Source organism: Leptonotus elevatus, chromosome 11, assembly GCF_054856555.1.
Source record: "Leptonotus elevatus isolate MCC_2025b chromosome 11, RoL_Lele_1.0, whole genome shotgun sequence".
Taxonomy (NCBI): domain Eukaryota; kingdom Metazoa; phylum Chordata; class Actinopteri; order Syngnathiformes; family Syngnathidae; genus Leptonotus; species Leptonotus elevatus.
The window spans coordinates 12361255-12383719 of NC_141249.1; the positions used below are offsets into that span (position 1 = coordinate 12361255).

Here is a 22465-nt window from a genome sequence, read left to right on the forward strand (position 1 = left end):
GCCAATTGCTGCAAAACGGAAACAGATACAAATAAACTTTTTTTTCCTGATGAATGAAGAGACTCTAATCTTTCTTTTGGTAGGTTCCATGTTATTGCAATAGAACACAATATTCTGTGGGCGTTGCGAAATCAGTCAAAATCCAGTATCACAGCTGGGAGTGAGTGAAGCGGGTTGCTTCAGTGAAAATGGTTGAGAGTGAATGAGTACTGACAAGCTCATTCAAATGTAACTAGAATGAAAAAACAAATCATTATATCATCTTGAACTGAATCAAAAATCAAATCAAAATCCAAATGAGTTAAACCGAAATGAATCGTTCCACTTTCAAATTGAACCATCCTTGAATCGTTTTGCACCCCACTTATCAAAAACCGTATTGAATCATCTTGTGTAGAGCTGCACACGCCCTCTACTAAACTGAGTCAGATTTATTCTACGATTACCGCCATGATACTCAGTCATTCGCAATGTCCCATCATTTTCCTTTTAAGATGATCAGGTGATCAGTTGAGTGTGAGCAGCTTTGAACTAAAACAAAAGAGAACGCAGACGACTTACGAGCACAAACTCACGCATGAAAAGTGTAAAAGCTGAAATTCATAATTTTGCCAGCAAGCACGGCGCGCTCTATTGGACAAATAGGTTATAACCAATCACACAGAGTGGAGCTCCATGCGCACCAATCACAGCAAGCCAGGGCAAACGCAGCCATCTTTAGTAACAGGAGCCAGGGCTGACAAGTTTGGTCTATCATTTTGAGGCCCAGAAATTCCTGCATGTCTGCATACCACAGCGTGCAAGGGAAAGGAACAGGGGGGAGAAAGAGTAAGGGAGAGAAAAAACGAGAGAGCGCACAAAGCGAAGGGACAGATGGGGAAAAAAAGGAAAAGCGCTAAAAAGGGAGGATCTTTCCCAGAAGGTGGAGCGTCGGGAAGAAAAAATGGAGACCGAAAAAGAAAGACAATGACAGGCATTTCTTCCAATTCTCGGTCTTCCTGTTTTGTGCCACCCGTTTTTCCAGGTTTTCCCCAGACGACGGGACAGCGAGACGCCCCAACGTTGTTGGTACAGTAATTAACAGCACCATCTCCTCATAAGGGCAAAGGATGTCAAAGCGGGACAGGGGAAGGCTTTACTACCACCATGACTGCGGCCTTGTCCTGTGCTCCAAACGCAGACAGAGATGGCAGTGGAACTGCAACAGCCATTTTTACTGCAGTCTTATAACTGTCACCGCCCCAGTACCCTCCACACACACACACGGATGCATTTAGGAAAGTATTTATCACTGCACCTTTTATATCTGTCTTCCAACTTGTTGGGAGGGGGATGTCACAGCATCAGGCAGTGGAATTTATACAATTTATGATTTTACATTAGATTTCAGCCATGGGAGCACTCTGGCAGAGAGATCAGTGCTATGAATGTGTGGCTGGCTGCCTCCACAAACCACTCAAGCAGTAGTTTACATTCACAATATATGCAGTCAAGACTTGAACTGCAGAAAATGATGACGCTCTTAAGTGGAAGCTCCATCAAAGAGGAGCAGCAGAGAGAATAGGTTCCAATGGCAACAATTATTATGCAGATTGCACATTCAGGGTTTCTGCAGGTATTAGCAGATCTAACTTTTTGTTCAAGTTATTTGAAGTTAAAAAAGATATACTAAAAAGTTAAAAGGAGTGTGAAACATTGATTTATATGTTTGGGTTGAGGTCATTTTCTGCTCGTAGGTGGCATTAGCGTTTCATGTTGGACATTGGTGAAAATAACTGTATATTTTTATTTTCCAATTTGGAAGCAATTTGTATATGGAACCCTTTTATGTCTGCTGTGGTATGCAATAATTCCTCGTGAGTTTCTTTGTAGTCACTAAAGCTCATGTGATTTTATGTGTGTTTATAGCACGCGCAACGTCACAATAATCACCTACGTGAAAAAATGGCCATACTGTACCTAATGCAGCCAAAAATATCCCTACAATGCACTACAAAATCATAATCGCTCAACATCAATTGAAGTTTTTTCAGGGAAGAGTTGAAATTAACCATTTCACAGAATAGATGGTTAGTTTTTAATAAATGGTGTATTGCTTTAAGTAAAATTAGATTTTCTTGTGAATTTATGGGGAAAATATGTAAAAAGAAAACAAAGTTTGATATATGCTTTTATGAATCAATATCAGGCTATGAAAGTGAAAAAACGATTTGAATACTGTAATAATTTTTTTGTTTTTTACCAAGGGCAAATTATTTTTGTCTTAATACCAACAAACAGCATGTTGTTATGGCAATACACAGTCACATTCACAACCTTAGCGTTTCCACTGGACTCCAGTAAATCTCCGTTTATAAAATATAACATGTACATACATTTATAAATATATTTTGAAAAACATATATATTGAGTACCGAAGAAAGTTATGATTTAATCCTATTCAAATAACTTGATTTGCATACATTGGGAAGAATTTGTGCCTTTGCATTTGCCTTTATATTTGTTCCCACAACATTTATGTGTGAATATTCGTTATTTGAAGGAAAAACGCTCCCGAAGTTGATGCTAACTTCCCGCATTTAAATGGGATCCTGCCTTCAGTCTTAGCATTAGCGTTAGGCTAGCGATGTTTTAAAAACAAAGCATGTTTTGTATATAAATTGACAGTGGATGTAATTCTTATTGTCGTGCGTTTAGTTATACAGTTAACTCTGGGATGTCATTCAACAGCTTAAAGGACGCTTTGGGACAACAGAAAAAACAGAAAAACATATGCTACACACTTGCTAGTTGCTAATAATACACAAGCAAAATGGTGCATTCAGGTTACTTTCATAGCGTCGGAAACTTCCGTTTTTTCCGATTATAACGTTTTGACAGATGTTTGAAGGGCAATAATCGGTCATTATAATCGCCCTAGTAAAACTATATACTATATAAAACAAGTGAGGCTACAGGGACACATGGACAAGATCTTATTTTTATGATCGAGACGACAGAGAAATCGGGCGCGTTTTGTGTGTTTTAGTTATATATTGCTGCATAAATATGATTTGCTGTCATCATTGGTTATCAGCGAGTCCAGCCATGAATGAAGACATTATTTCTTCCAGTCTGTCTAAATACACACACGCATGCACATGCCTCAGTGGCTCCAACGAAGGTCCCATTCTCCTTGTAACACTCCCCGGTATGTCCGTCCCACCACCCGCATCCCAAAATGTACGGATGTCACAAATAAGGCATTTCTGGAGCGTGCCAGTACAGTCAAGGGAGAATTACTCAGTGTACTGCAAATTCTATTTGTTCCTGAGACATAAAACATATTCCGAGTAGGGCTGAGCTCCCTGATAAGTGCTAAGTGAGTAAAACGTGTTCAATGGTTCATGGAAAAGAAGCATTTCTTGGACATCACTTTCAGTGAGTTCGGTCTTGAGAGAGAAGCGTGGGGGGAAAAAAGAAACGCAGGCTTGGACGGAACTTCAAGAAAGGAGAGGTCACATGAGGATTCAATTGAGGAAAATCACATTTAGAAATGTTGTCGATTTCCAGCGCTGACTTTTGAGAGCTCTCTGCCACAATTACGTCCACGTAATTGGAAATTTTGAGCATAAAAGCAAGTACAAGAACGAATGTGAGCAATTTTCAAAAATGTAATAAAGATGTGGGTTGTCTATTCACATGTATTTTTTTAACCAAATGAACATGATAAGATTTATAACACGAAAATGTTGGTCTTATAGGTATGATACATTTATTACACCAAATATCATCCTGAGTTTTAATACATTCGTGTGCGCAAAACACACTTGAACTGCTCAAAATTTATGATTATTTGCACGTAATTGTGCCACAAATTGCCATAGGCTGCATGTTCTCAAAAGAACCATTGTGGTACAAACCATCAGGAAATAAATATTTGGAAAACAAAAGCAACACACATCAAATAACTGCTCAACCTGTGGGAAACGCAGCTTTCCTAGGATGATGATGATGTAACGGCTTTCTTGAGAATTTTAAAAGGCCAAATATCCCACCAACACCCTTCAGCTGAGCTGTCGGACCACCTTAAAGCTGCTCGTGAAATGCAAAGAATAAAGCATAAGCCTCACATACTCCAAGTACAGAACATACCAATAGCTTTGGTTACAGACTTTGCATATGAACTGGGCCTATCCTGCTACATTGAAGTACAGTGAACTCATATTCATTGTGGGGCAATAGATAAAAATCGGTTGATATTAAAACACAATTTTTAAAGACAAACTGTAAGCATAACATTTATTGGTGTGTGAGATATGTGCCTGATGATGGAGGGAGGTTTGCTGGTTGACTAAAGCAATGACAAGTCTCTGTGCAAGTGTCGGGGTATGAGCTGTGGCCAACAGCAGCTTCAGAGTGAGCGTGCTTTTTGTGTTGATGTTAGGGTTGCAATGAGTAATCGACAACTAATAAATGATCAAAATAAGATATTATTTTTGATTGTTGAGCGACGTTTGACTTAAAACTGCTCTCAACAGTAAATATTCTCAGATTTCTAGAGTCCTCCATGAAAGCAAATTGTAATTGTAATTTTTCAATCATCTGTTTTAGGGTCATTGACGGATAAAGTTTATCCGATGATGTGCGTTTTACAAATTATCATGTGGTGTGACCAAAAATAAATTACCAATTTGGGACATATTGAAATACAGCTATCAGGTTTGTACTGTTTCACAACTATGTAAAAAAAAGTTTCCCTTTTAGCAAAAGGTATGTAGTGGTCATATTTGGACATCACCCAAAAAATAATGATTATTATTAATTTTGTCCAACAAACATATTTTGTTTATAATTTTACTTGTGCGGCTAGCTAGCTTGTTTTGTTTAGATGGCTAATTGCTAGCCTCGTTCCTTAGATTTAAGTGGTGCGACCGTTGTAGAAAGCATTCCATGATAGATGTATGTCATAAATTATATATAGTTGTCCTAAGTTTTTGATAATAAATAATAACAAAAAATACATATTTTATGTATTTTTATAATAAATTAATTGCCGTATCCATAAATTACCCTTTTATATTTGCAAATTTTCTGACACGTTACGAACCAAAACAAAAACACTAAAGAATAATAATTTGTGCATTTTCTGCTCCCCAAAACATATAAAAACGTTATATTTGTTTATCCCATTCATCAATTAGCCGCCAAAATAATCGACTTAGTAGCGATGATTGTTATCCAACAGTCAAAATCACAAATAAAAAATGAAAACACTCAAAGAGCATGGAGCTGTCGCTCACACTGATATAGCACTGTAGTCAACTCATTAGTCAAATATAGGTTATCTTTTGTTAATTGTATTTCAGAACCCTTGTACAGTCCATGGGTTACACTACATTGTGCTGGAATATAATAAAGCTATTTACATAGCTGACGCAGCTATGTAAACCAAGCCTAGACGCAATATGGTATAGACAAAAGGCAGCTATAGGATTAGCATTCCAAACTTTACTTTAGCGAGCTGATATGAACTGTTCTGCTTGGTGGCCAAGAATTCTGTCGATTGCATAATAGTTGGTTCATCGTGTTGTATAGCAATTGAGGCAGCAAATAGCATAGCAGCCGTTGATACAATTCCAATTACAATAGTTTACAGTCTGAAAAAAAAGGCCAAAGCCCAGATTCAAACGTCCAATCTCAGAACTGTGCGGCAAACGTGCTAACCACTCAACCACTGTGCTGCTTACAGAACATTCCAGAGATGATTCCATCCAGTTAAAACAATAATATTACTACTCAGATGGCTGTTGCATGTTTTTGTGTGCGTGTTGTTGATGTGGAAGCCGGAAGGAGGCCGGTCATCTGATCTGACCAAACACCTGAAAACAATCCGCTTCTCTTGAGCGGAGGGAGGCTCGTGTTATATTCCCCTCTCACACGTAAACACAAACTCTGCCCTCATCTCGGTTGCCCTTCCTCCAACATCCTCAAGGTGACTTGCTGGATATACCCACAACTTGAAGGTTAGCATTTGTGGCAGCTGGCAAGCTGGCGTGGGGTTTTTGTGAATGGGCGCAAACTAGTTATCTTTCCTTTCACCGTCTCTCATATGTAAGTAATATCCCGGCGCCTCTCTCTCTGCCCATTAGCCTCCCCCCAGGGCCCAGTTGTACAGCTCAGCAGTAGGATGTGCTCTGGACAAAGGCAGGAAGTAATGTGGAAGTCCTTTCAGACAGCGAGCACTTGGCTGCCGACGAGCCTTTCCTGAACGGCTCAGACATTTACACAGATGGATAGAGAAGCGTGTGAACATAAATAAACCATCATGGAGCCGCACGTGAACATAACAAATCAAACCACTGCGCTCATTAGGGAGCAATATTTAACGTCCGTCTCATTTTCCAGATGTAAACGACAGACGAGGGAAGGCGCCTCTCCCTCTTGTTCCGACACATTGTATCCTCAGACGCTCTCATCCTCTCAACGCGATAGGCCACTTACATCGCCGCCAGCAGCCAATCCCCTGTCAGGATAGTGGGCAGCGGCGTCAGCCAGAGTGCTCTACTTCAGCTTGTGTGTACCTTTGTGTTCCACTTGGCTCAGTGTGCCAGTGTGTAGTGCTTCCCGTGTGTCTATGCGCGCATACGCTCGCGCAGAGCAGGATGTGGGAGTGCCAGTTCATTGATGAGCTGGAGGAGAGAGTTTTCCAGATTCCCTCAGGGTGAGAGTAGGAGGGGTGCAATTCACACACCGACAAGGATGCGCGTGCAGAACCAATGTCGGATTATCAAAGTTAATTTAGGACGACAGCGTGCTGAGGGAAAGGTGGCTAGGTATTCTCTCTCTGTCACTATTATGGAAGATATTTGTGGTACTTCCAAGACATGCCAGCGAGTGTGTATCGATGGAAGGCAAGCCTCCAAAAGATGCTGCAATTATCCTTATCGAATAGCATTAAAGACAAATTCCCCATGTCCTTAACTCATTTGCTATATATAAATACGTTCTTCGCGTATTTTAAATGTTTAAGTGTCCCAAAGACGTATTTATACGTTTTTATGCTAGAGCATACAGAAGGCTTTGATGCAGCCTATCAACTGCACAGAACGGTTGAAGAAATGGTAGTTGTTACAAAAGCAGTCAGCAGGTGGCAGCAGAGCAAAAGAGATCAACCAGGGCCATGGTAAAAACAAGCTGTTTCCCCCCACAATTTGAAATAGATTTGTTAATAATGATAAAACTTAGCTATATTCTAATGTTAATTGCTGCAAAACGGAAACGGATAGAAATATACTTTACTCTAATATACTCTAATCTTTCTTTTGGTAGGTTCCATGTTTTTATAGCAATAGAGCACAATATTCTGTAAGCCTTGCAAAATCAGTCAAAATACAGTAAAAAAGCCGGGAGTGAAGGTGATTGCTTCAGTGAAAATGGCTGGGAGTGAATGAGATAATTATGTAGAGGTAGATGGGTGCTGATGTAAATAGCTTCCTTTGGGCGCTAGTGTGCTTGGCCTCAAATGTGTGCACAAGAAAATTAAATCACAGGCTGTCAAAACCAAATCCGAATGTAATTGACGCCTATTGAAACACATTGGAAAAACTGTTTTGTCAACCCCAAATTTCTTTAAAAAAAAACACACCTGATAAACCTCCAATATATGTTTACCATGGAAAAGGGAGGTTGGCTAAAAAAAATAAAAATACAATAATAATAATAATACAAAATTGTCCAAATCCTCTGATTTCAGCATATCAACAGTAATTGTTCACTGATTTCTGTAGTCCTTCCTGAAAGAAGACTGATTCTCTTCTGTGTTGACTCAAAATAAGACATTAGCAAACATCTTTGGAAAACAATGACTGAACCGTTAACATAGTACATCAATAATCCTCCTTTTTTTTTTTTAAATCACTACATGAATATAAAGTACAAAATAACCACCGATGACTGGTTAATAAACAAGAAAAAAAAATTGTAATACACTTTAATGCAAAATTAATTATTAATGATTGTAAAAAATATTCGATAGTGACAGCACTACTGCATACTGTACAAGTTTATATATTTTCCTTGAATCAATTTTATTCTCAGGGCATTGAATTGATCAACTCGGCTGCTTTGATTGCCTTATTGTTTTAGCAGAAGTCTTGACAGCTAAATACAAAACAGGCAGTAGCTTTTCTATCTATCTGAGTGACCTCTCACTGGGGGAAAAAACAACATCTGGGTAAAAGCTCCAGCAGCTGAGGCTCCAGACTGATATCATGTAGTTATGTTGCAACAGATTTAGGGCAGTGGGGGACAATTGTGCAAAGCTGACTTGGTGACTGTTTTACTGTAAAAGCCTCTTCTTATGCTGTCTGAATGCAGACAATGTTACAATTAAGAAAACGCCTGACGTTCATGCATAGTAGTAAGAGAAGTTGATGATGAGAATCCTTACTAATGTGTTTCTCCTTTTGGCTGCTCGGGTTTGGCCACTTGCCACTCTGGCGACAATGCGCGGGCGTGTAGTTGCTACATATGTGTGCGTGTATACCTGCAAGCCAAACTTGAAACACTCCGCCATGTTTGTTTTTCTCTATTTATTTTTGCTTCGCTTAACCCTGAAACATCCCCTTCCTGGCCTCAACGCCCCCCCCCCCCCCACCACAATGTCTGAGTAGTTAAATTTGATAGTAGCAGGAATGAAACTCTGAATGTCATTAAAAAATGTGAGCAGTTGAAAACCAGCAGAGGCCATGCAGAACTAAAGGGAAATCAGAAGAAATAAAAAAACACAACAATTTTAGGTATCAAAATTAATCGATTAACTCATTCACTCCCAGCCATTTTCACTGAAGCAGCCCCCTTCGCTCCCGGCTGTTTAACTGGATTTTGACTGATTTTGCAAGGCCCACAGAATATTGTGTTCTATTGCTATAAAAACAGGGAACCTACCAAGAGAAAGATTAGAGTCTCTTCATTCGTCAGGAAAAAAAAAAGAGTATATTTGTATCTGTTTCCGTTTTGCAGCAATTAGCATTAGACTATAGCTTCTTCTTCTTTTTTGCAACATGGTTGACCTCGTATACTGTACTGCCACCTGCTGGCTGTTTTTGTAATAACTACCATTGCTTCAAGCATTCTTTTCAGTTCTGAGGCCTCATCAAAGCCTTCTGTATCCTCTTGCATAAAAAAAAAATCTATCAAAAATAGCCGTTATTTGGAATTATAGTATGAATAACCTGTACAGGGTTTCCCCCGGTGCTTTAAAAACCTGGCGTGCCTCGCTAGTTTTTGTTATTATCAACCCCACAACCATCCTGAGGATTTGGTAGGTAGACTGGTTGAAAAGCCTTCATTGTCAAGCAATGACCATCAAACAAAAAATGGGAAGAAAAACAGCTGTTGAGTGTGTCACGAGTCTCCAATAACAACATAACAAAAAGTTAGAGTTAAATATAGCAACAAAGTCGTTAATTTGGCAACACTAAATAGCCCTTGCTTTGTCACAACAGCTTTGTCCGCAGCTTTGCTGTACTCAGCATTTGCACCAGACAGAACCGCCCCAAAACCAACTGATTGCCAGAATGTGACGAGTGGATATTAAATGCGCTGTAATTCTTTTTCATTAATGGATTTGGAGTAGGTTTACTTCCTGCGTTGCTCCATTGACGATGGCTTGATATGAGCAGCTTGCTGTGAACAAAGGACGTTGACTTGGCTGCTCTGTGACTGGTGTCACAGGGGAGCTTACTGCCAATTTAAAGACTCTACGATGGCGACAGTTTGGAACCTGAAACAAATTATTCCCAAAATAAGTCATCTCAATGTTACTTTTCAAAGTCGATCGAATCTGAGGTTGACCAGCCGCGCAGAACCGATTGTGGTTACACAGTCGTCGGGTTATGGCATATCCTTATTTGCTTTGACAACACTGGATAAAATATGAAAGAAAATCTCTCGAGACAAAAAATGTGCCATGAATTCCACACGAGAAGCTTCCTCGGATTAAGGAGGGATGCAAAGTACTTCTTTAAATGAACAGTGTGCGAGACGAGGCGCAGACTGCTTTTTGGCTGACACTTTCTATTAACTTTATGCGAGTATGTGGCGAGCTTGCACAGGTCGGATTCAAGAGACCATCGTGACAAGAGTGTCACTTTGAAGTGGGCGACTGTGTGTGTGTGTGTGCGCGTGTGTGAGCGATGGAAAACAATCACAGCGGGCAACAAAGCACGTAAGCACAGGCAGAGTTCACTTTGACCTGAAACACATTCTCTCCTCCCGCTTGTGTGTGTGTGTGCGCGCGTATGTGTTTGAGTGTATTTCTTGGCGAGTTGTGCAAGCATGCAGAGTGTGTGAGGCTGAACATGTTGTGCCAGGCCTCAGCAACAAAGTTTGATCCAAACAGCAGCATGACTCTGTTGTCTTAATGGCAACAATTTAAATGGCTTAATGTGTACAATGGCAGCCTGATCTATCAAAGGTAAGATCCAGAAGGAGATTACCGGTACAATAAAAGCCAATAAATTAGGGGAAACATACTGTTTTTTTGTTTTTGTTTTTACTAATCCATCTGTCTGTTGCTAAAATCTGCATAAATTCTGTAGATTGAAAAAGCCGACTACTAGACGCTTGCCAATCATATGTACACAAAGCACACTATAAAGTCATAAAAAAACGAACCAATAATTCACAATACTATTTTTCTTTTTAAAATTTTTAGATGCCAAAAAAGAAATAATACAATCAAAATTCTTTCAGAGATTTAAAACAATATTTGTTCTCGCTTTACCTACCTGTTTAGGCAGCAAAATAATGGGGCCCGAATGGCCTGCACCCTCTGCTGGTTGTTGCCAAGTAGGAAATGACTCAATTGCTTCACAACGCAAACATAGCCCTGGTGTCAGGCGGTATCCTCGTACCTCCAAAATCATAAAATCATCACTTTTCAGGAGACCTCAAAATGTGTGTTTTAGCTTAACTATTACCATTACATCATCAAAGAGAGCACGCTAATGTCAACACTTTAAATTGGTCAATAATTTGTGAAAATGGCGCACACGTGTTAATTGGCCAATAGCACTGGGGAACATAATTTTTGTTGAGTTGGGTCTGACAGCTGTTGATACATTTTTGGAAGCAGAATCCAAAACTGATCTCAGTTTTTCTCTATCACGTCAAGTTTTTTTTTTTTAGCTCTAGGATTACTGTTTTCTTAAAAAATATATTAAAGTGTCTGTAATTATGTAATAGTTTAAACGCTTTGAAAACTAAAACAAAAAAACTAGGAATGTTCGATGCCACTTTTTTTAAACCGATACGATACTCAAATCTTCAGTACTCACCGATACCAAGTGCTGATACCTTTAGTACTTATGATACATAAAAGTCCCCCCCCCCAAAAAAACAATGACAGATAATTTTATAGCAAATTTCCTTAAAATTGTATAAAATTATATTTTTTTAATTTGCTCACAAAAGTAATTTTGCATAGAGAGTGCAATAAAAATGAATTTCAAATAAACCAATCAATAAGATTAAACAAACAATCCAGTGGCCAGAAAAAAAAGTGCAAAGAATCCAATTCAATACAAAAGGTTCTACCATGTTAAGCATTCCTCAAGCGGTTTAGTGTGTGATGTTATATTTTGTTTTGAAATCCATGCTTTTAAATTTGGAAGACTGCTCTGTATTTCCGTTTTCTGTTTCACATTCTCCGTTCATCATTCATCTCATCGCAGTGCAGTAGTCAATGACGATATGCAATATACGAATATATGTCTGCACTTCAGAGCTAACTAAATTGTTGAGTACAACTGAAGACTTATGTGCTCTCTTACAGGAGGCTCCTGTGGCGGTCAACAAATACAAAATAACCATTTCGGCCTTTAGTTCCTGTAGTGATTTCCACATTAACTTAGAAGAATTCTATTTTTAGCACCGGGACGTTAACAAGGCAATTCGGCGCGCGGCAAACGTAAACGAGGCAATTCAACACGGTGAAGTTACGTGAGCTCCAAACATATATAACACACACTGAACCACGGATATAGGTGATATTACTCACAACAAGCGTACTTACTTATTTCTCAGTGACACATTGTTCATTTCATTACTTCCGGCAGCGCCATTTCGGCGTGCGTTTGAGGATCGAGGTGAAAGCGCAACACACACGTTTGCACAGTATATTTGAAACACCTCAAGCATGTACAGTCAGTGTAAAGTTATTCTCCTTATGTAGCGCCGTCTCCCTTGCATACAGCGTCCCCCGCAGCAGGGGCAGACAGCCCCCTTGCATCATGTTCTCCAAATGGCTCCAGCTTTTGACGACACTGCTGTCTATCACATGACGCGCATCATACCTCCTCTCCCGGCCTTTCCGAGGCAAAGGAGACATGAACGCACATGCACAGACATTGCTTGACGTACCATAAACACGCTTGTGTTTATCAGTCGACATTCCCCCTAGCCAACCCCCCCTCCCCTCTCCTCCAGGCACTCAGTGGTCACGGCTATTTGTCTTTGAAACCGAGTCCTGTTCGACATGTAAACTGACTGCATGTTAACAATGCGAGAGGCGCGCGCAAGGTCACTTCCTGTATTGCTTTCCTCGGCGGTACATTCTGGAAGGAGAGCGGGGAGCCAACGTAAATGCGGGCTGTGACAGTTGAAGTTCAAGTATAAACACTGCCGCGGTCGTTACGCTTTGAACACTAGCCTCTCCGTCAGACACGGAGGCGGACGGGAGAAAAAAACAACACAAGCTATAATCGCTCTCAAAAAATAATAAGCATTCTCTCTGAGTGTCTTACAATAGACGCCATTCTCTGTGTTTATGGCAGGAGAGGAAAGACGGACTGGCCGAGCGGCCAGCCGGACCTCTGGCAGGCCGACAGGCAGCAGTGCGGAGCAAAGCCGCAGTTCTTTTTTTGAAGAAAGGCAGAAAAGAAAATACCAACAAACATGTGTACTATACTGTTTATCTCTGCCCGTGTACCCTCTTTCTCCCATAATGCCTACCTTGGACTGCGCACTTCCCTGACTCAACAATAACGCCTGAGTCATTTCGGACTTCAAGAAGATCGCCAGCCTATAATTATGAATCACTTCCTCTGACACACATGCTCCAGTCAAAGAATGCTAATCAGAGGGCATTGCCTGTCCATGTGTCTTTGGCTGCGGATTTCAGCAAAAAAAAAAAACACCCCCCGCCCAACAAAACAGATCAATTGCTTCCTAAGAGAAACCCACTGACATATGTGTCTCATTGGACTCCTTTGGCAACTAAACACTAAAGAGGAGAGTCAATAATTCTGATTTATCCTTTCCCACTTTTGTAAACTTTGGGCTAGGATCCAAAGTGGTCGCAAGATGCAAACTGTCACAAAAAAAAAGGGTGGTTGAGGGTAGCAATAGACTGATGTGTTTTTTTCAGTGCTGGTACTGATCATTAGTAGTCAAGGAGACCGATAACCGATATTTATGAAAACATTAGCATCAGCATAACCTCCCCCCTTAACTTTGCTGAAATGTCATTAGGCATATTTATTAAAACAACTTTACAAATTTTCAACATGTTGAAGGTTATTCTTTTCATTTTAGACATAGAAAAGAGACAGCTTTGTTTTGCAGGTTCATCAGCATCTGTTAAGCTAAATACATTTTTTTTAAGAAAATAGCTCCATAAAGTTGTTGTTTTTTTTTACACGACAAAGTTTTCCAAAAATTCAACCTAAATGACTGAAAACTTAAACTTTCACTTACTTTGTATTTTTGTTTTCATTTGTAAGAAAAAACCAAAAGTGCAGGGAGTTTCCAGTATCAGTAGCATCTCAAAGTTAAGTCAAATTTTAAATGAATACATAAATAAAAAGTTTGATGAAGTTAACCAAGTTTTAAATTGATCTCTTACGTTGGTATCTCACTGAATGCTTGCGAACATAGCAAATTTTGAGTTTTCGGCAGGGTTCGTAAAAAGTTTCAAAAAGTTCACAGATGGTGCAAAATTGTCTGAGCATTGTCAAAATGTCTTTGGGACTAGAAAAACTTTACATTTTGCAACATTTCACAAGTTCGCAAGTATTGAGATGCGAGCTTCATCGGCCTTTAGATTTCTAAAAAAAACAATGACGATATTTGTTAAAATGCTAAATATCGGTGCTGATAATCGGTCTAACTTTAATTCACATTTGTTAGAATTTGCAGTGTATTCTACCAAGTTGTGGTTCCATGGAAAAAACAGGTTTCTGATTCCTAAATGTGAACATCAGTTTTGAATTGAAGCGCTGAGAACTGTTTATCACAATAGAAACCCAACTCCCGTGGAGAATATCGCAAATATTTGGTCTTTCAAAAGGTACTTACTTCTCTGGCAGTGGTTCTGGGACCAGCATCTTCCTCTAAAGTGCCCGTTGATGGTGGTCTGTAGGCAGACGGTCTGCCCTTGGGCCGTGCCGGGACACACGTCTCCACACTCCCTGTCGTTCTTGTTCTCCACGATGTAATTGTCTTCCACCGAGTCCAGGATCTTGGACCAGTCCAGCGTGGCCAGGTAGCAGAGGTCGGGGTTCTTCTCGATCCTCACAGCCCCCCTGGTGATGTTCATGAGGCTGTAAAGGCCCACCTCCTTCAGCTGCAGCATCTCGTAAATCACAAGGGCGTAGTTGAAGAAGAGGTTGTTGCCGCGGATCACGGTCAGGTTCGGGAAGAGATCGGTGAGGGAATCGAGGCCGTAGACCCGAAAGAGCAGCATGTAGTCGGTCACCACTTGCAGCTTCGGGAAGCTGAGGCCCCGAAAGTCCTCGGTTTTGGTCTTGAACATAAGCAGGATCTTCAGGTGGCCCTCGATGATGGTGCAGTTCTCCAGCGACTGGAGGTTGGTCACATTGTTGCGGATGTCTTTGCTCTGACAAACTGCAAGGACAGAGGGGACAGAAGTTACCATTTATCCAAGAAAGAACAGTTGAACATTTATTTTGTTTTATTGCCATGTGAACTTGTATTGACAGACCTCGTATTATGCAACGTTTTTCAAAAGGGAGCTCTTAAATTGGCTCTTTCATCTTGCCAAAGAGCAAATGTGCTTAAGTCAACTATTATAATTTCCTCGCAAATACACACTAGTAGAAAACTATGATATTAAGGAATGGGAATATGAAAGAAATGTCCTTGATCAAACATGAGGAACATTTATGGTGTTGACTTCGCAAACTAATTGTGGAGACACTCTGTTCTTTTCAAATATTTTTCATGGTTTGGGAGTAGTTGCATTGTTTCTATTTCAATGTCAGGGAGAATACCAGTGTGCTGCCTGGGAGCGGGAGAGTTGTGCCATCATCGAGGCCGCAGCTCAACTTTACATGGCAAACGTCATTCATGAGACCACAAACGAGCCGGGACTGAATCAACAGCATCTGCTGATTGGCGCTAAGTAACACGATATAATACAGCGCAACTATTATGTTGACACTTATTTGTACATGAACGGAAATTCACTTGACTTCAGCAAACAAAGACGTACCTCAATTTGTAACTCCATTAAAACAAACAAATGCGAAAAATCCACTGAACATTCTTCCACCCCCAAATTAAACCGTGAAACCTCAAGTGCCGTTGAATTAAGTCAAGCAAAGCCACGAGGCATTTCCACTCACTGCCATCTCTCATCCCGTGAACGTTTCATCGGCGCGGATTTTCTCCAGAGAGGAAATTACTGTATGACGCCACTCTGATATGAATGACACGGACATGAGAGGGTTAACAGAAACATAGCCCGGAAGCTAAATGCTTATCCGCGCTTATTCATACTTTCTCTCAGCTGTAGCGTAGTGTAGCGCTTGGACCGACACACAAACCCACATTTGTTTCAGCGAACCGAATGCACTCGCATGAGAGGAGCGGCAAATTCATTAGCAGTTACTTATGGAGACGTACGGAAGTAAGTGGTGTGCGCTAGGTTATTCAATATAGGAAAATAACATTTGAAGAAAATGATCGCAGCTTTATCGAGCATTCAACTGTGCAAAGTGTAAAGTCATGAGTTAAGGTGTTACTGAAGACTTGGTGCCTCCGGGCAAGTTTATGGCTTCAGATATGTTTTTTAATAAATAAAAAAAAACATACATGGAATAACAAAATATCTGTACAAAAAAAAGCATTAAAAAATAATATGAAAATAACTGATAAATAATAACCGGTCAAGGAATTTAATTATCATTCAACACAGTAATCCCATTGCTCGTTTCTTCTACCATCTTGTCCACACAGAAATAATAAAAAAATAATAATCATGAAATACATAAAAACAGTCAACTCAGCTTGAAACAACGTTCTCGTGGCTCACATTATCCATCACGAGGAAGCTACCTATTAACTTCCCAATCTGTTAATTAACCATTAACAGATTGGGAAGTTAAACAAACATGTCAACAGTCCGAGTACAAACTTTGACCAGCAGCATATAAATGGCATGGGTTAAGAGACTTCTAAATGGATTGCAGCCAGTAAAGCCTGTAATCACTAGACTGTCAAATAAAACCAGGTTGTTTACTACAACAGCATGCTGGCATTAGTACAGACTCATTCCAAACTTGCATTTGCTGTCCGAGTGCAGAAAGTTAAAGTCACAGCACCTTACGGTAGCCGACAACTGGAAGCAGCGCCGGTATACGTCACGTGACCTCTTTTCTCAAGGAAATGGACAAAATGTGCAAAGAGCTCAGTGACTGCTGCCTCACAAGTTGGCCTCTGGCCCTGCATTGGATTGCCTTGTCCCTCTCGGTTGCCAGGTCGCAAATCATCCAGTCATGTTTCAACAGCAAAACATAACTATTTATTACTCAAAATACTGGAATATTTCATGTAAAAGTCAAACGATTCAAAGTGAAATGTGAAAGTCACAACGCCGCTGCGTCTGCTCGCCCATTCGTCCATCGACACCGCCATGCCAGATGAGGACAGGCGGGGTCCAACCAAGATGAGCAAAAAGAAAATGTTAAGTGCTTTACTTTCGCCCCTCAGTGGGATACAGTTTTTTTTCTGAAGACATTTTCCGCCTTACATTTAAAAACAGTTATCTGTACTTTTTGGTCTCATTTGAAAATTTTCTAAATTGGGAAATTGAGGGAAGGTACTTAAGAGTTTAATTTAAAGTGATGTTGAGTATTAAAAGCTGTTCTTCGTCTGGCATTTAAGCAAGTTATGCACAAGCTATGAATGTTAAGTTTACGGTAAAAATGATTGAAATCAGCATACATTATTGTTGTCAGATCATTTTGCAAAGGGTTTGTTTTTGACTAAATCAAACATTTAAATACATATTTGTTAATTTTACTACTTTGATTAAAATCGTAATGATCCAGAACGACTGAAGGAAAAGATGTTGAGGGGGGTTTTGGGCGATGTCGCCCAGCCCTATTTGCATGTTGTCAATAACCTGAATTTGAGCAATATTCGGGTTTACGCACGAAACATGAATGTGCTCTTATTGGGGTTTTATGAGTTACCCCTCTTCGGACTAGAATACTGTACCTGGTTTGAAAGGATCATTGGTTTGTATTCTGTGCATGCTCCATCCGCAAGGAATTTTGTTTTTTGGAGTACAAGAAGTACTTTATGTGCGGCCTCTTGCGCGGTACCCACCGGAAATATACATGCAGAGATAAACAAACATGGCAAATTTTGGACGAAGCGTAGCAACACACTTTTGGAACGAGGAGGAAACTGACTACTTTATCAGTTTGGTTGAGTGACATGAAAATAATGTCTTTTCGACGGTTAAAAATAAGAAGCGGAAAACACTGGCCGTGCGTTGCGGTTTGGATGGGGATCGATCACATTACCATGTCTGCGGGAGTAACTGAATACTCACATATATAAATGGAATATTCCGAATATTGGCGGCATGTGAACGTAGTCAATGATGAAACAAATTCAGGGAAGCATTATGGATTCATTTTCATCCAGAAAATGTATGGCATTAATTCATTTAGCTAGGAGCAAAGCTGTGTTCATTGATTTTCTTCCGATGACAAGCACCGTTAATAAAAGATTGAAAATATTATGTGTTCAGAATTGGCGGTTAAAAATAATTTTTACTTTTTGTATTTAAGTGTGTACATATTTACTTTTAGTTAAGTAAGTACTATTTTTACCAGAGTATTTTATTTTTTCTTCCACTTAAGTACAGAGTGTGAGTACTTTTCCCACCTCTGGTATTTATAGTTCCAAACAACACGAGTGCGCCTAAGCCACACCCCCCTCATCAGACGCTTACTGTAACGGGAACCAAAAGACGCACAAAAACAAACCACTTCTTTGCAGCAGTTGGTGTTATTCCCAGCGATAACGGCAACATTACACCTCGGAGCACCTCCTGCCTTATCACCTGGACATATCAAACAGGCCTTCAAGGCCAAGCACTCACTGTCAGCCTGCAGCAGCTAATTGGATACCCATTGCAACGCACAAAACAACAACAAACTGTATTGCGCAACTTCTGCAGTGTAACACCCCCTCACCCCCGCCCACTGTGGTCTTCAAGACACAAGAAGAGGGCAAAGAGGATCTTTACTACCTAAATGTATTTACATCTCAACGCAGATAAGAAATATGTGGCAGAATCTTGGAGCTGACAAGGAATAATTTTTGGGTCATAGAATGTCACAAACTTGAGTCTTTTTATTTTTATTTATATATATATATATATATATATATATATATATATATATATATATATATATATAAAACAAGAGATATCATATGTATCATCTTGTGAATTATTTTAGACATTACATTCTTACATGAATGACGTTGTTAGTCAATTACGACTGCCAAAAGTGAGACATCATCAAGCACAGACATACTGTAAACCACAAAACAAAAACAAAAATTGGTGGTGTTATAAACTGCCAAGTGGAGAAGTTACCTATTAGATCTAGCAGTGAATAAACGTTGTGTTTGGGGCAGTTGGTGCCCACTTTGAAATTAGCATTACTGCCACCTACAGGATTGGAGTGAAACCTAACAACCGAGCATGTCAATTTTATATATGAAATTATGTCGATAGTAACGCAATTGATGATGGCCATGTTCCTTGCTTTAGCATTGTTGTTGCGCCTTTTCCAGAAAATTACTTTCTTCATGTTGACCAGTGGTTAAAATTTCCTAGGGCATGCATTTTTCGAGGAATGTTATTTTTCATGTGTTTTGGTATCTATTCCACAGGTCACCCAAATAGTTGGGTTTCCTTCCACACATTTGTATTCAAATTTTCAAGAAAAGCGAAAATAAAACTAAATGGAAACGCTAGAAATTTGAAAAACGGCCCAAAATTCTAAAAAAACACAAAAATTACGCTTAGAGGGGGAGGATTTTGAAGCATATCGAAAAAAGGAAAATGCGAATTTTGGCTATGGAAACAGGTTTTGGGAATAATCGCTGGCAAGACCAGATACACGTCGCACGATTTGACCAGATATTACGTCGCATGTACGTTTGTAGTCCCAAAGCAATGTCAGACGATAAAGTAATGCATGTTTGGGGGGGGTCGACGAAACATAAATCTTTTTGGAATTAAAGAAGCAAATATTAATGCTATTTTAAATGGAAAACAACACAGAAACACTACAGTTTATCGAGAATTACAAAAGCAAACTCATGCGACGTCATCGCACAGCGCAATCGCTTCCTGGTCTTCTCCTTATAAATTACTGGTGGATCACATCACTGTGGTGTATACCGCCACCTACAGCGGCGGAGTCCCCTCTCAATAGTCACAAAAAAAAGAACAGATGGAAATGGGCTTAAGTTGCACATCAGTTTTGCGCATTTTCAGTAAATTCGCTTAAAAATTCCAAAACAATTGGATGGAAACCTGACTAATGATGCCCGCTGATGTTGTTATGTTTGCATTAACACTCCAATTCCAAGAAGTAGTTTGAAGAAGCCTATAAATTAGTGTAAGCCGTTAATTGACATTTTTGCTGAAAGCGCTCCTGTAACATTAGGAATAAAAAATAACCTGTGCACACTCTGGTTTAGGATGAGGGAGACCCAGGAGAGGCAATGAGTAGTGTGGCAGGCAAGAGAGGAGAAGAGGAGGTGAAAGGGGGAGGGGCGCGGCTGGCGAGCCAGAGAAGCGATAGGAGTGAACGGGGTGAAAGCGTAACTTGAGTCCGAGCAGGAACGCAGAATGACGTAAGGGACCTACAGGACGGTTGGTGATCACATGCATGAATGGAGGGCCGCTGTGGATCACTGTTACATGACCGCCAATGTGCGCACACACAAACGGCCTCAACAGGGGGGCAATAGAAAAGGGGGCTTGCCTGCTGACTACTGGACAGAAATGGAAAAATTTATGTGAATCTCAAGTGTAACAAAAAATTTTTTTTTGTAAATGCTGATTACGCTGCATGTAAATCCTGACATTTTTCATACATTTAAAATGCTAGCATGAACCCCTGATGTGATTCCCAAATTAACTTTCATAACCCTGCTACTTGCAGGTGGAGATGCATGCAGTGGTGGATGGGCGTTTTGTTGGACAGTGACCCTGACCCCTTTATCGCCCACCCTCCCACTGAGGGCGCTCTCACTGGCCACACAAGAGCTCTTAATTACAATAACAACCCAATCAGCCTCTAATGAGCCTTGGGGAGGTGGTGGTGGGGGGGTCACAAAATGGGGCTTGTTTTGCCATAGAGAATAGAATAACGGAGCAGGGGAGCATAGACTGGAACATACTGTACAATACTGCAGACCTCCAAAGGGGAGAAATGTGGGCGACCAAACCACCCTCGCTGTCTCTTTGACAATTTGGAGGATGAAGAGCGAGGTGAAAATGGTGGAAAAAAAAAGGAAAATGCTAAAAACTTCAGGGTTTCTAAAGGTTTCATCAAATTTAATTTAAGGCTTTTCATGTAATCTAAATGTAAATCTTCATAGCGGCAATATACTCGCGATTAATCATGAATTAATTGCACGTCAAATCTGTTTTAGATATACGATCAAATATATTTTTCAAGTTTTTACGTACTCTTGTTAATTAAAATAAAAATGGACAAATATGGCATTGGTTACCAAATACAAATGTGGCTGTATCTTTTCGTTCATGGATAATGTAATTTTATAGTAAGTAGTTAATAGTTATTTTCAGTTAAAAACAGTTCAAATGAGTGTGAAACATTGAGTCATAGATTTGTGTTCAGATCATTTCTGCCACTAGGTGGCATTAGTGTTTCATGTTGGATGATGACGACAGGAACGCATATTTTAGCACATTTATTATTGCTAAATGTGTTCTTGTGACTTCCTTACACAGCATTGCATGTAAAATAAAGCTTGAGCAATTGTACTTAAAATTTTAAAGCCTCTCAACATCATATTTAATGCTTCTTAAAGCTGTTTAAGGCCTCACTTTTAGCTAAATCCATTTAGTCACTTTTAATGCTTTTTTAATGACCTTGGCAAAACGAGACTGGAAAAAAAAAAGCCATCCTCCATATCTGTGGTCCATGGTTCACAAATGTATCTATTTGTTTTTGCTGAAACTGAAACACCCAAAGATGCCATAAAACGCTGCCAAAGTTCTGACGATATAAGAAAGTAGCACAGTAATTGTTGTCAAGGAAGTATGTTGAAAGTGATACATCTCGAACGCCAGTCACAAATTGTACAACGGGGATGACAACCTTATGCAGCATCTTACGCTTGTATGTTTTTTTTTGGCTTAATTCAATGAGCCCCCACAGCTGCAGCCTAGCAGGGTGTATCTGCAATTTCGGACAGATTCTTCTCTTATTTTTAAACTTGTGCGCCCTACTGAGAATTTAATCTGCATCAACCAACAGTAGCTGGCTGGCAGAGAGAAAGTAGACCTCGGCAGTTTTAGAGGGTACGATTGGAGGCCCGAGCTCGACTCTGCCTCTCACTGAAGCAAAGGGCAGCCACATGTTAGCTTAGTGTGAAACCAGACCTGTGTAGCATGAAACCAGGTGGCTGTCTAACTCTGGACTGTGACAAGTTTCCTTTCCCTGACATCTTGGCCGCATGTTGTCTCACATTAGGTGATCTGCTGATTATAGATTTGCCCACAGCGCACTTGCTGAACTAACCCCGGGAGGAAGACGATGTGACAGCGGTTCCGAGCTGGCCGGCGGCAGAAAAATGCATTTGTTTGTTAATATAGCTGTGGAAAGTCTTGAGACTTTAAGCCAGCTCCCTATGCGGCCGATGCCAAGCTGTGGCTTCCACTGTGAAAAGTGATGCTAAGAAATTGCATGAGAGGCATTTTGATCAACACGTAACAACTTGTACTTCCAAAGCAAAGACCTGAGGACCAAAATAACAGGATAGGTTCCAAGTGAGGAAGATGATGGTTGGGTTGCTTAGAGGAAATTTGCTCCGCAAAAGCAAAATAAAGGTTGCAAAGGCACTAGGTAGATATGGTTCTCCTCCAACGATGCACTCCCAATTTGGAAAAGCACCA

General features: G+C 40.1%; 1 protein-coding gene across 2 annotated transcripts in view; it reads right to left on the reverse strand.

Annotated features, from left to right (window-relative positions):
- Positions 1-22465, reverse strand: part of insrb (insulin receptor b) — an 84837-nt gene that overhangs the window by 41546 nt on the left and 20826 nt on the right. For both annotated transcript variants that reach the window (XR_015096573.1, XM_086090301.1), the window contains exon 2: positions 14341-14889. Coding sequence is in view for 1 of the 2 variants with exons in the window: in XM_086090301.1 (XP_085946427.1) it covers positions 14341-14889 (549 nt within the window). In the remaining variant the exon portion in view is untranslated. The remainder of the gene's footprint in view (positions 1-14340; positions 14890-22465) is intronic.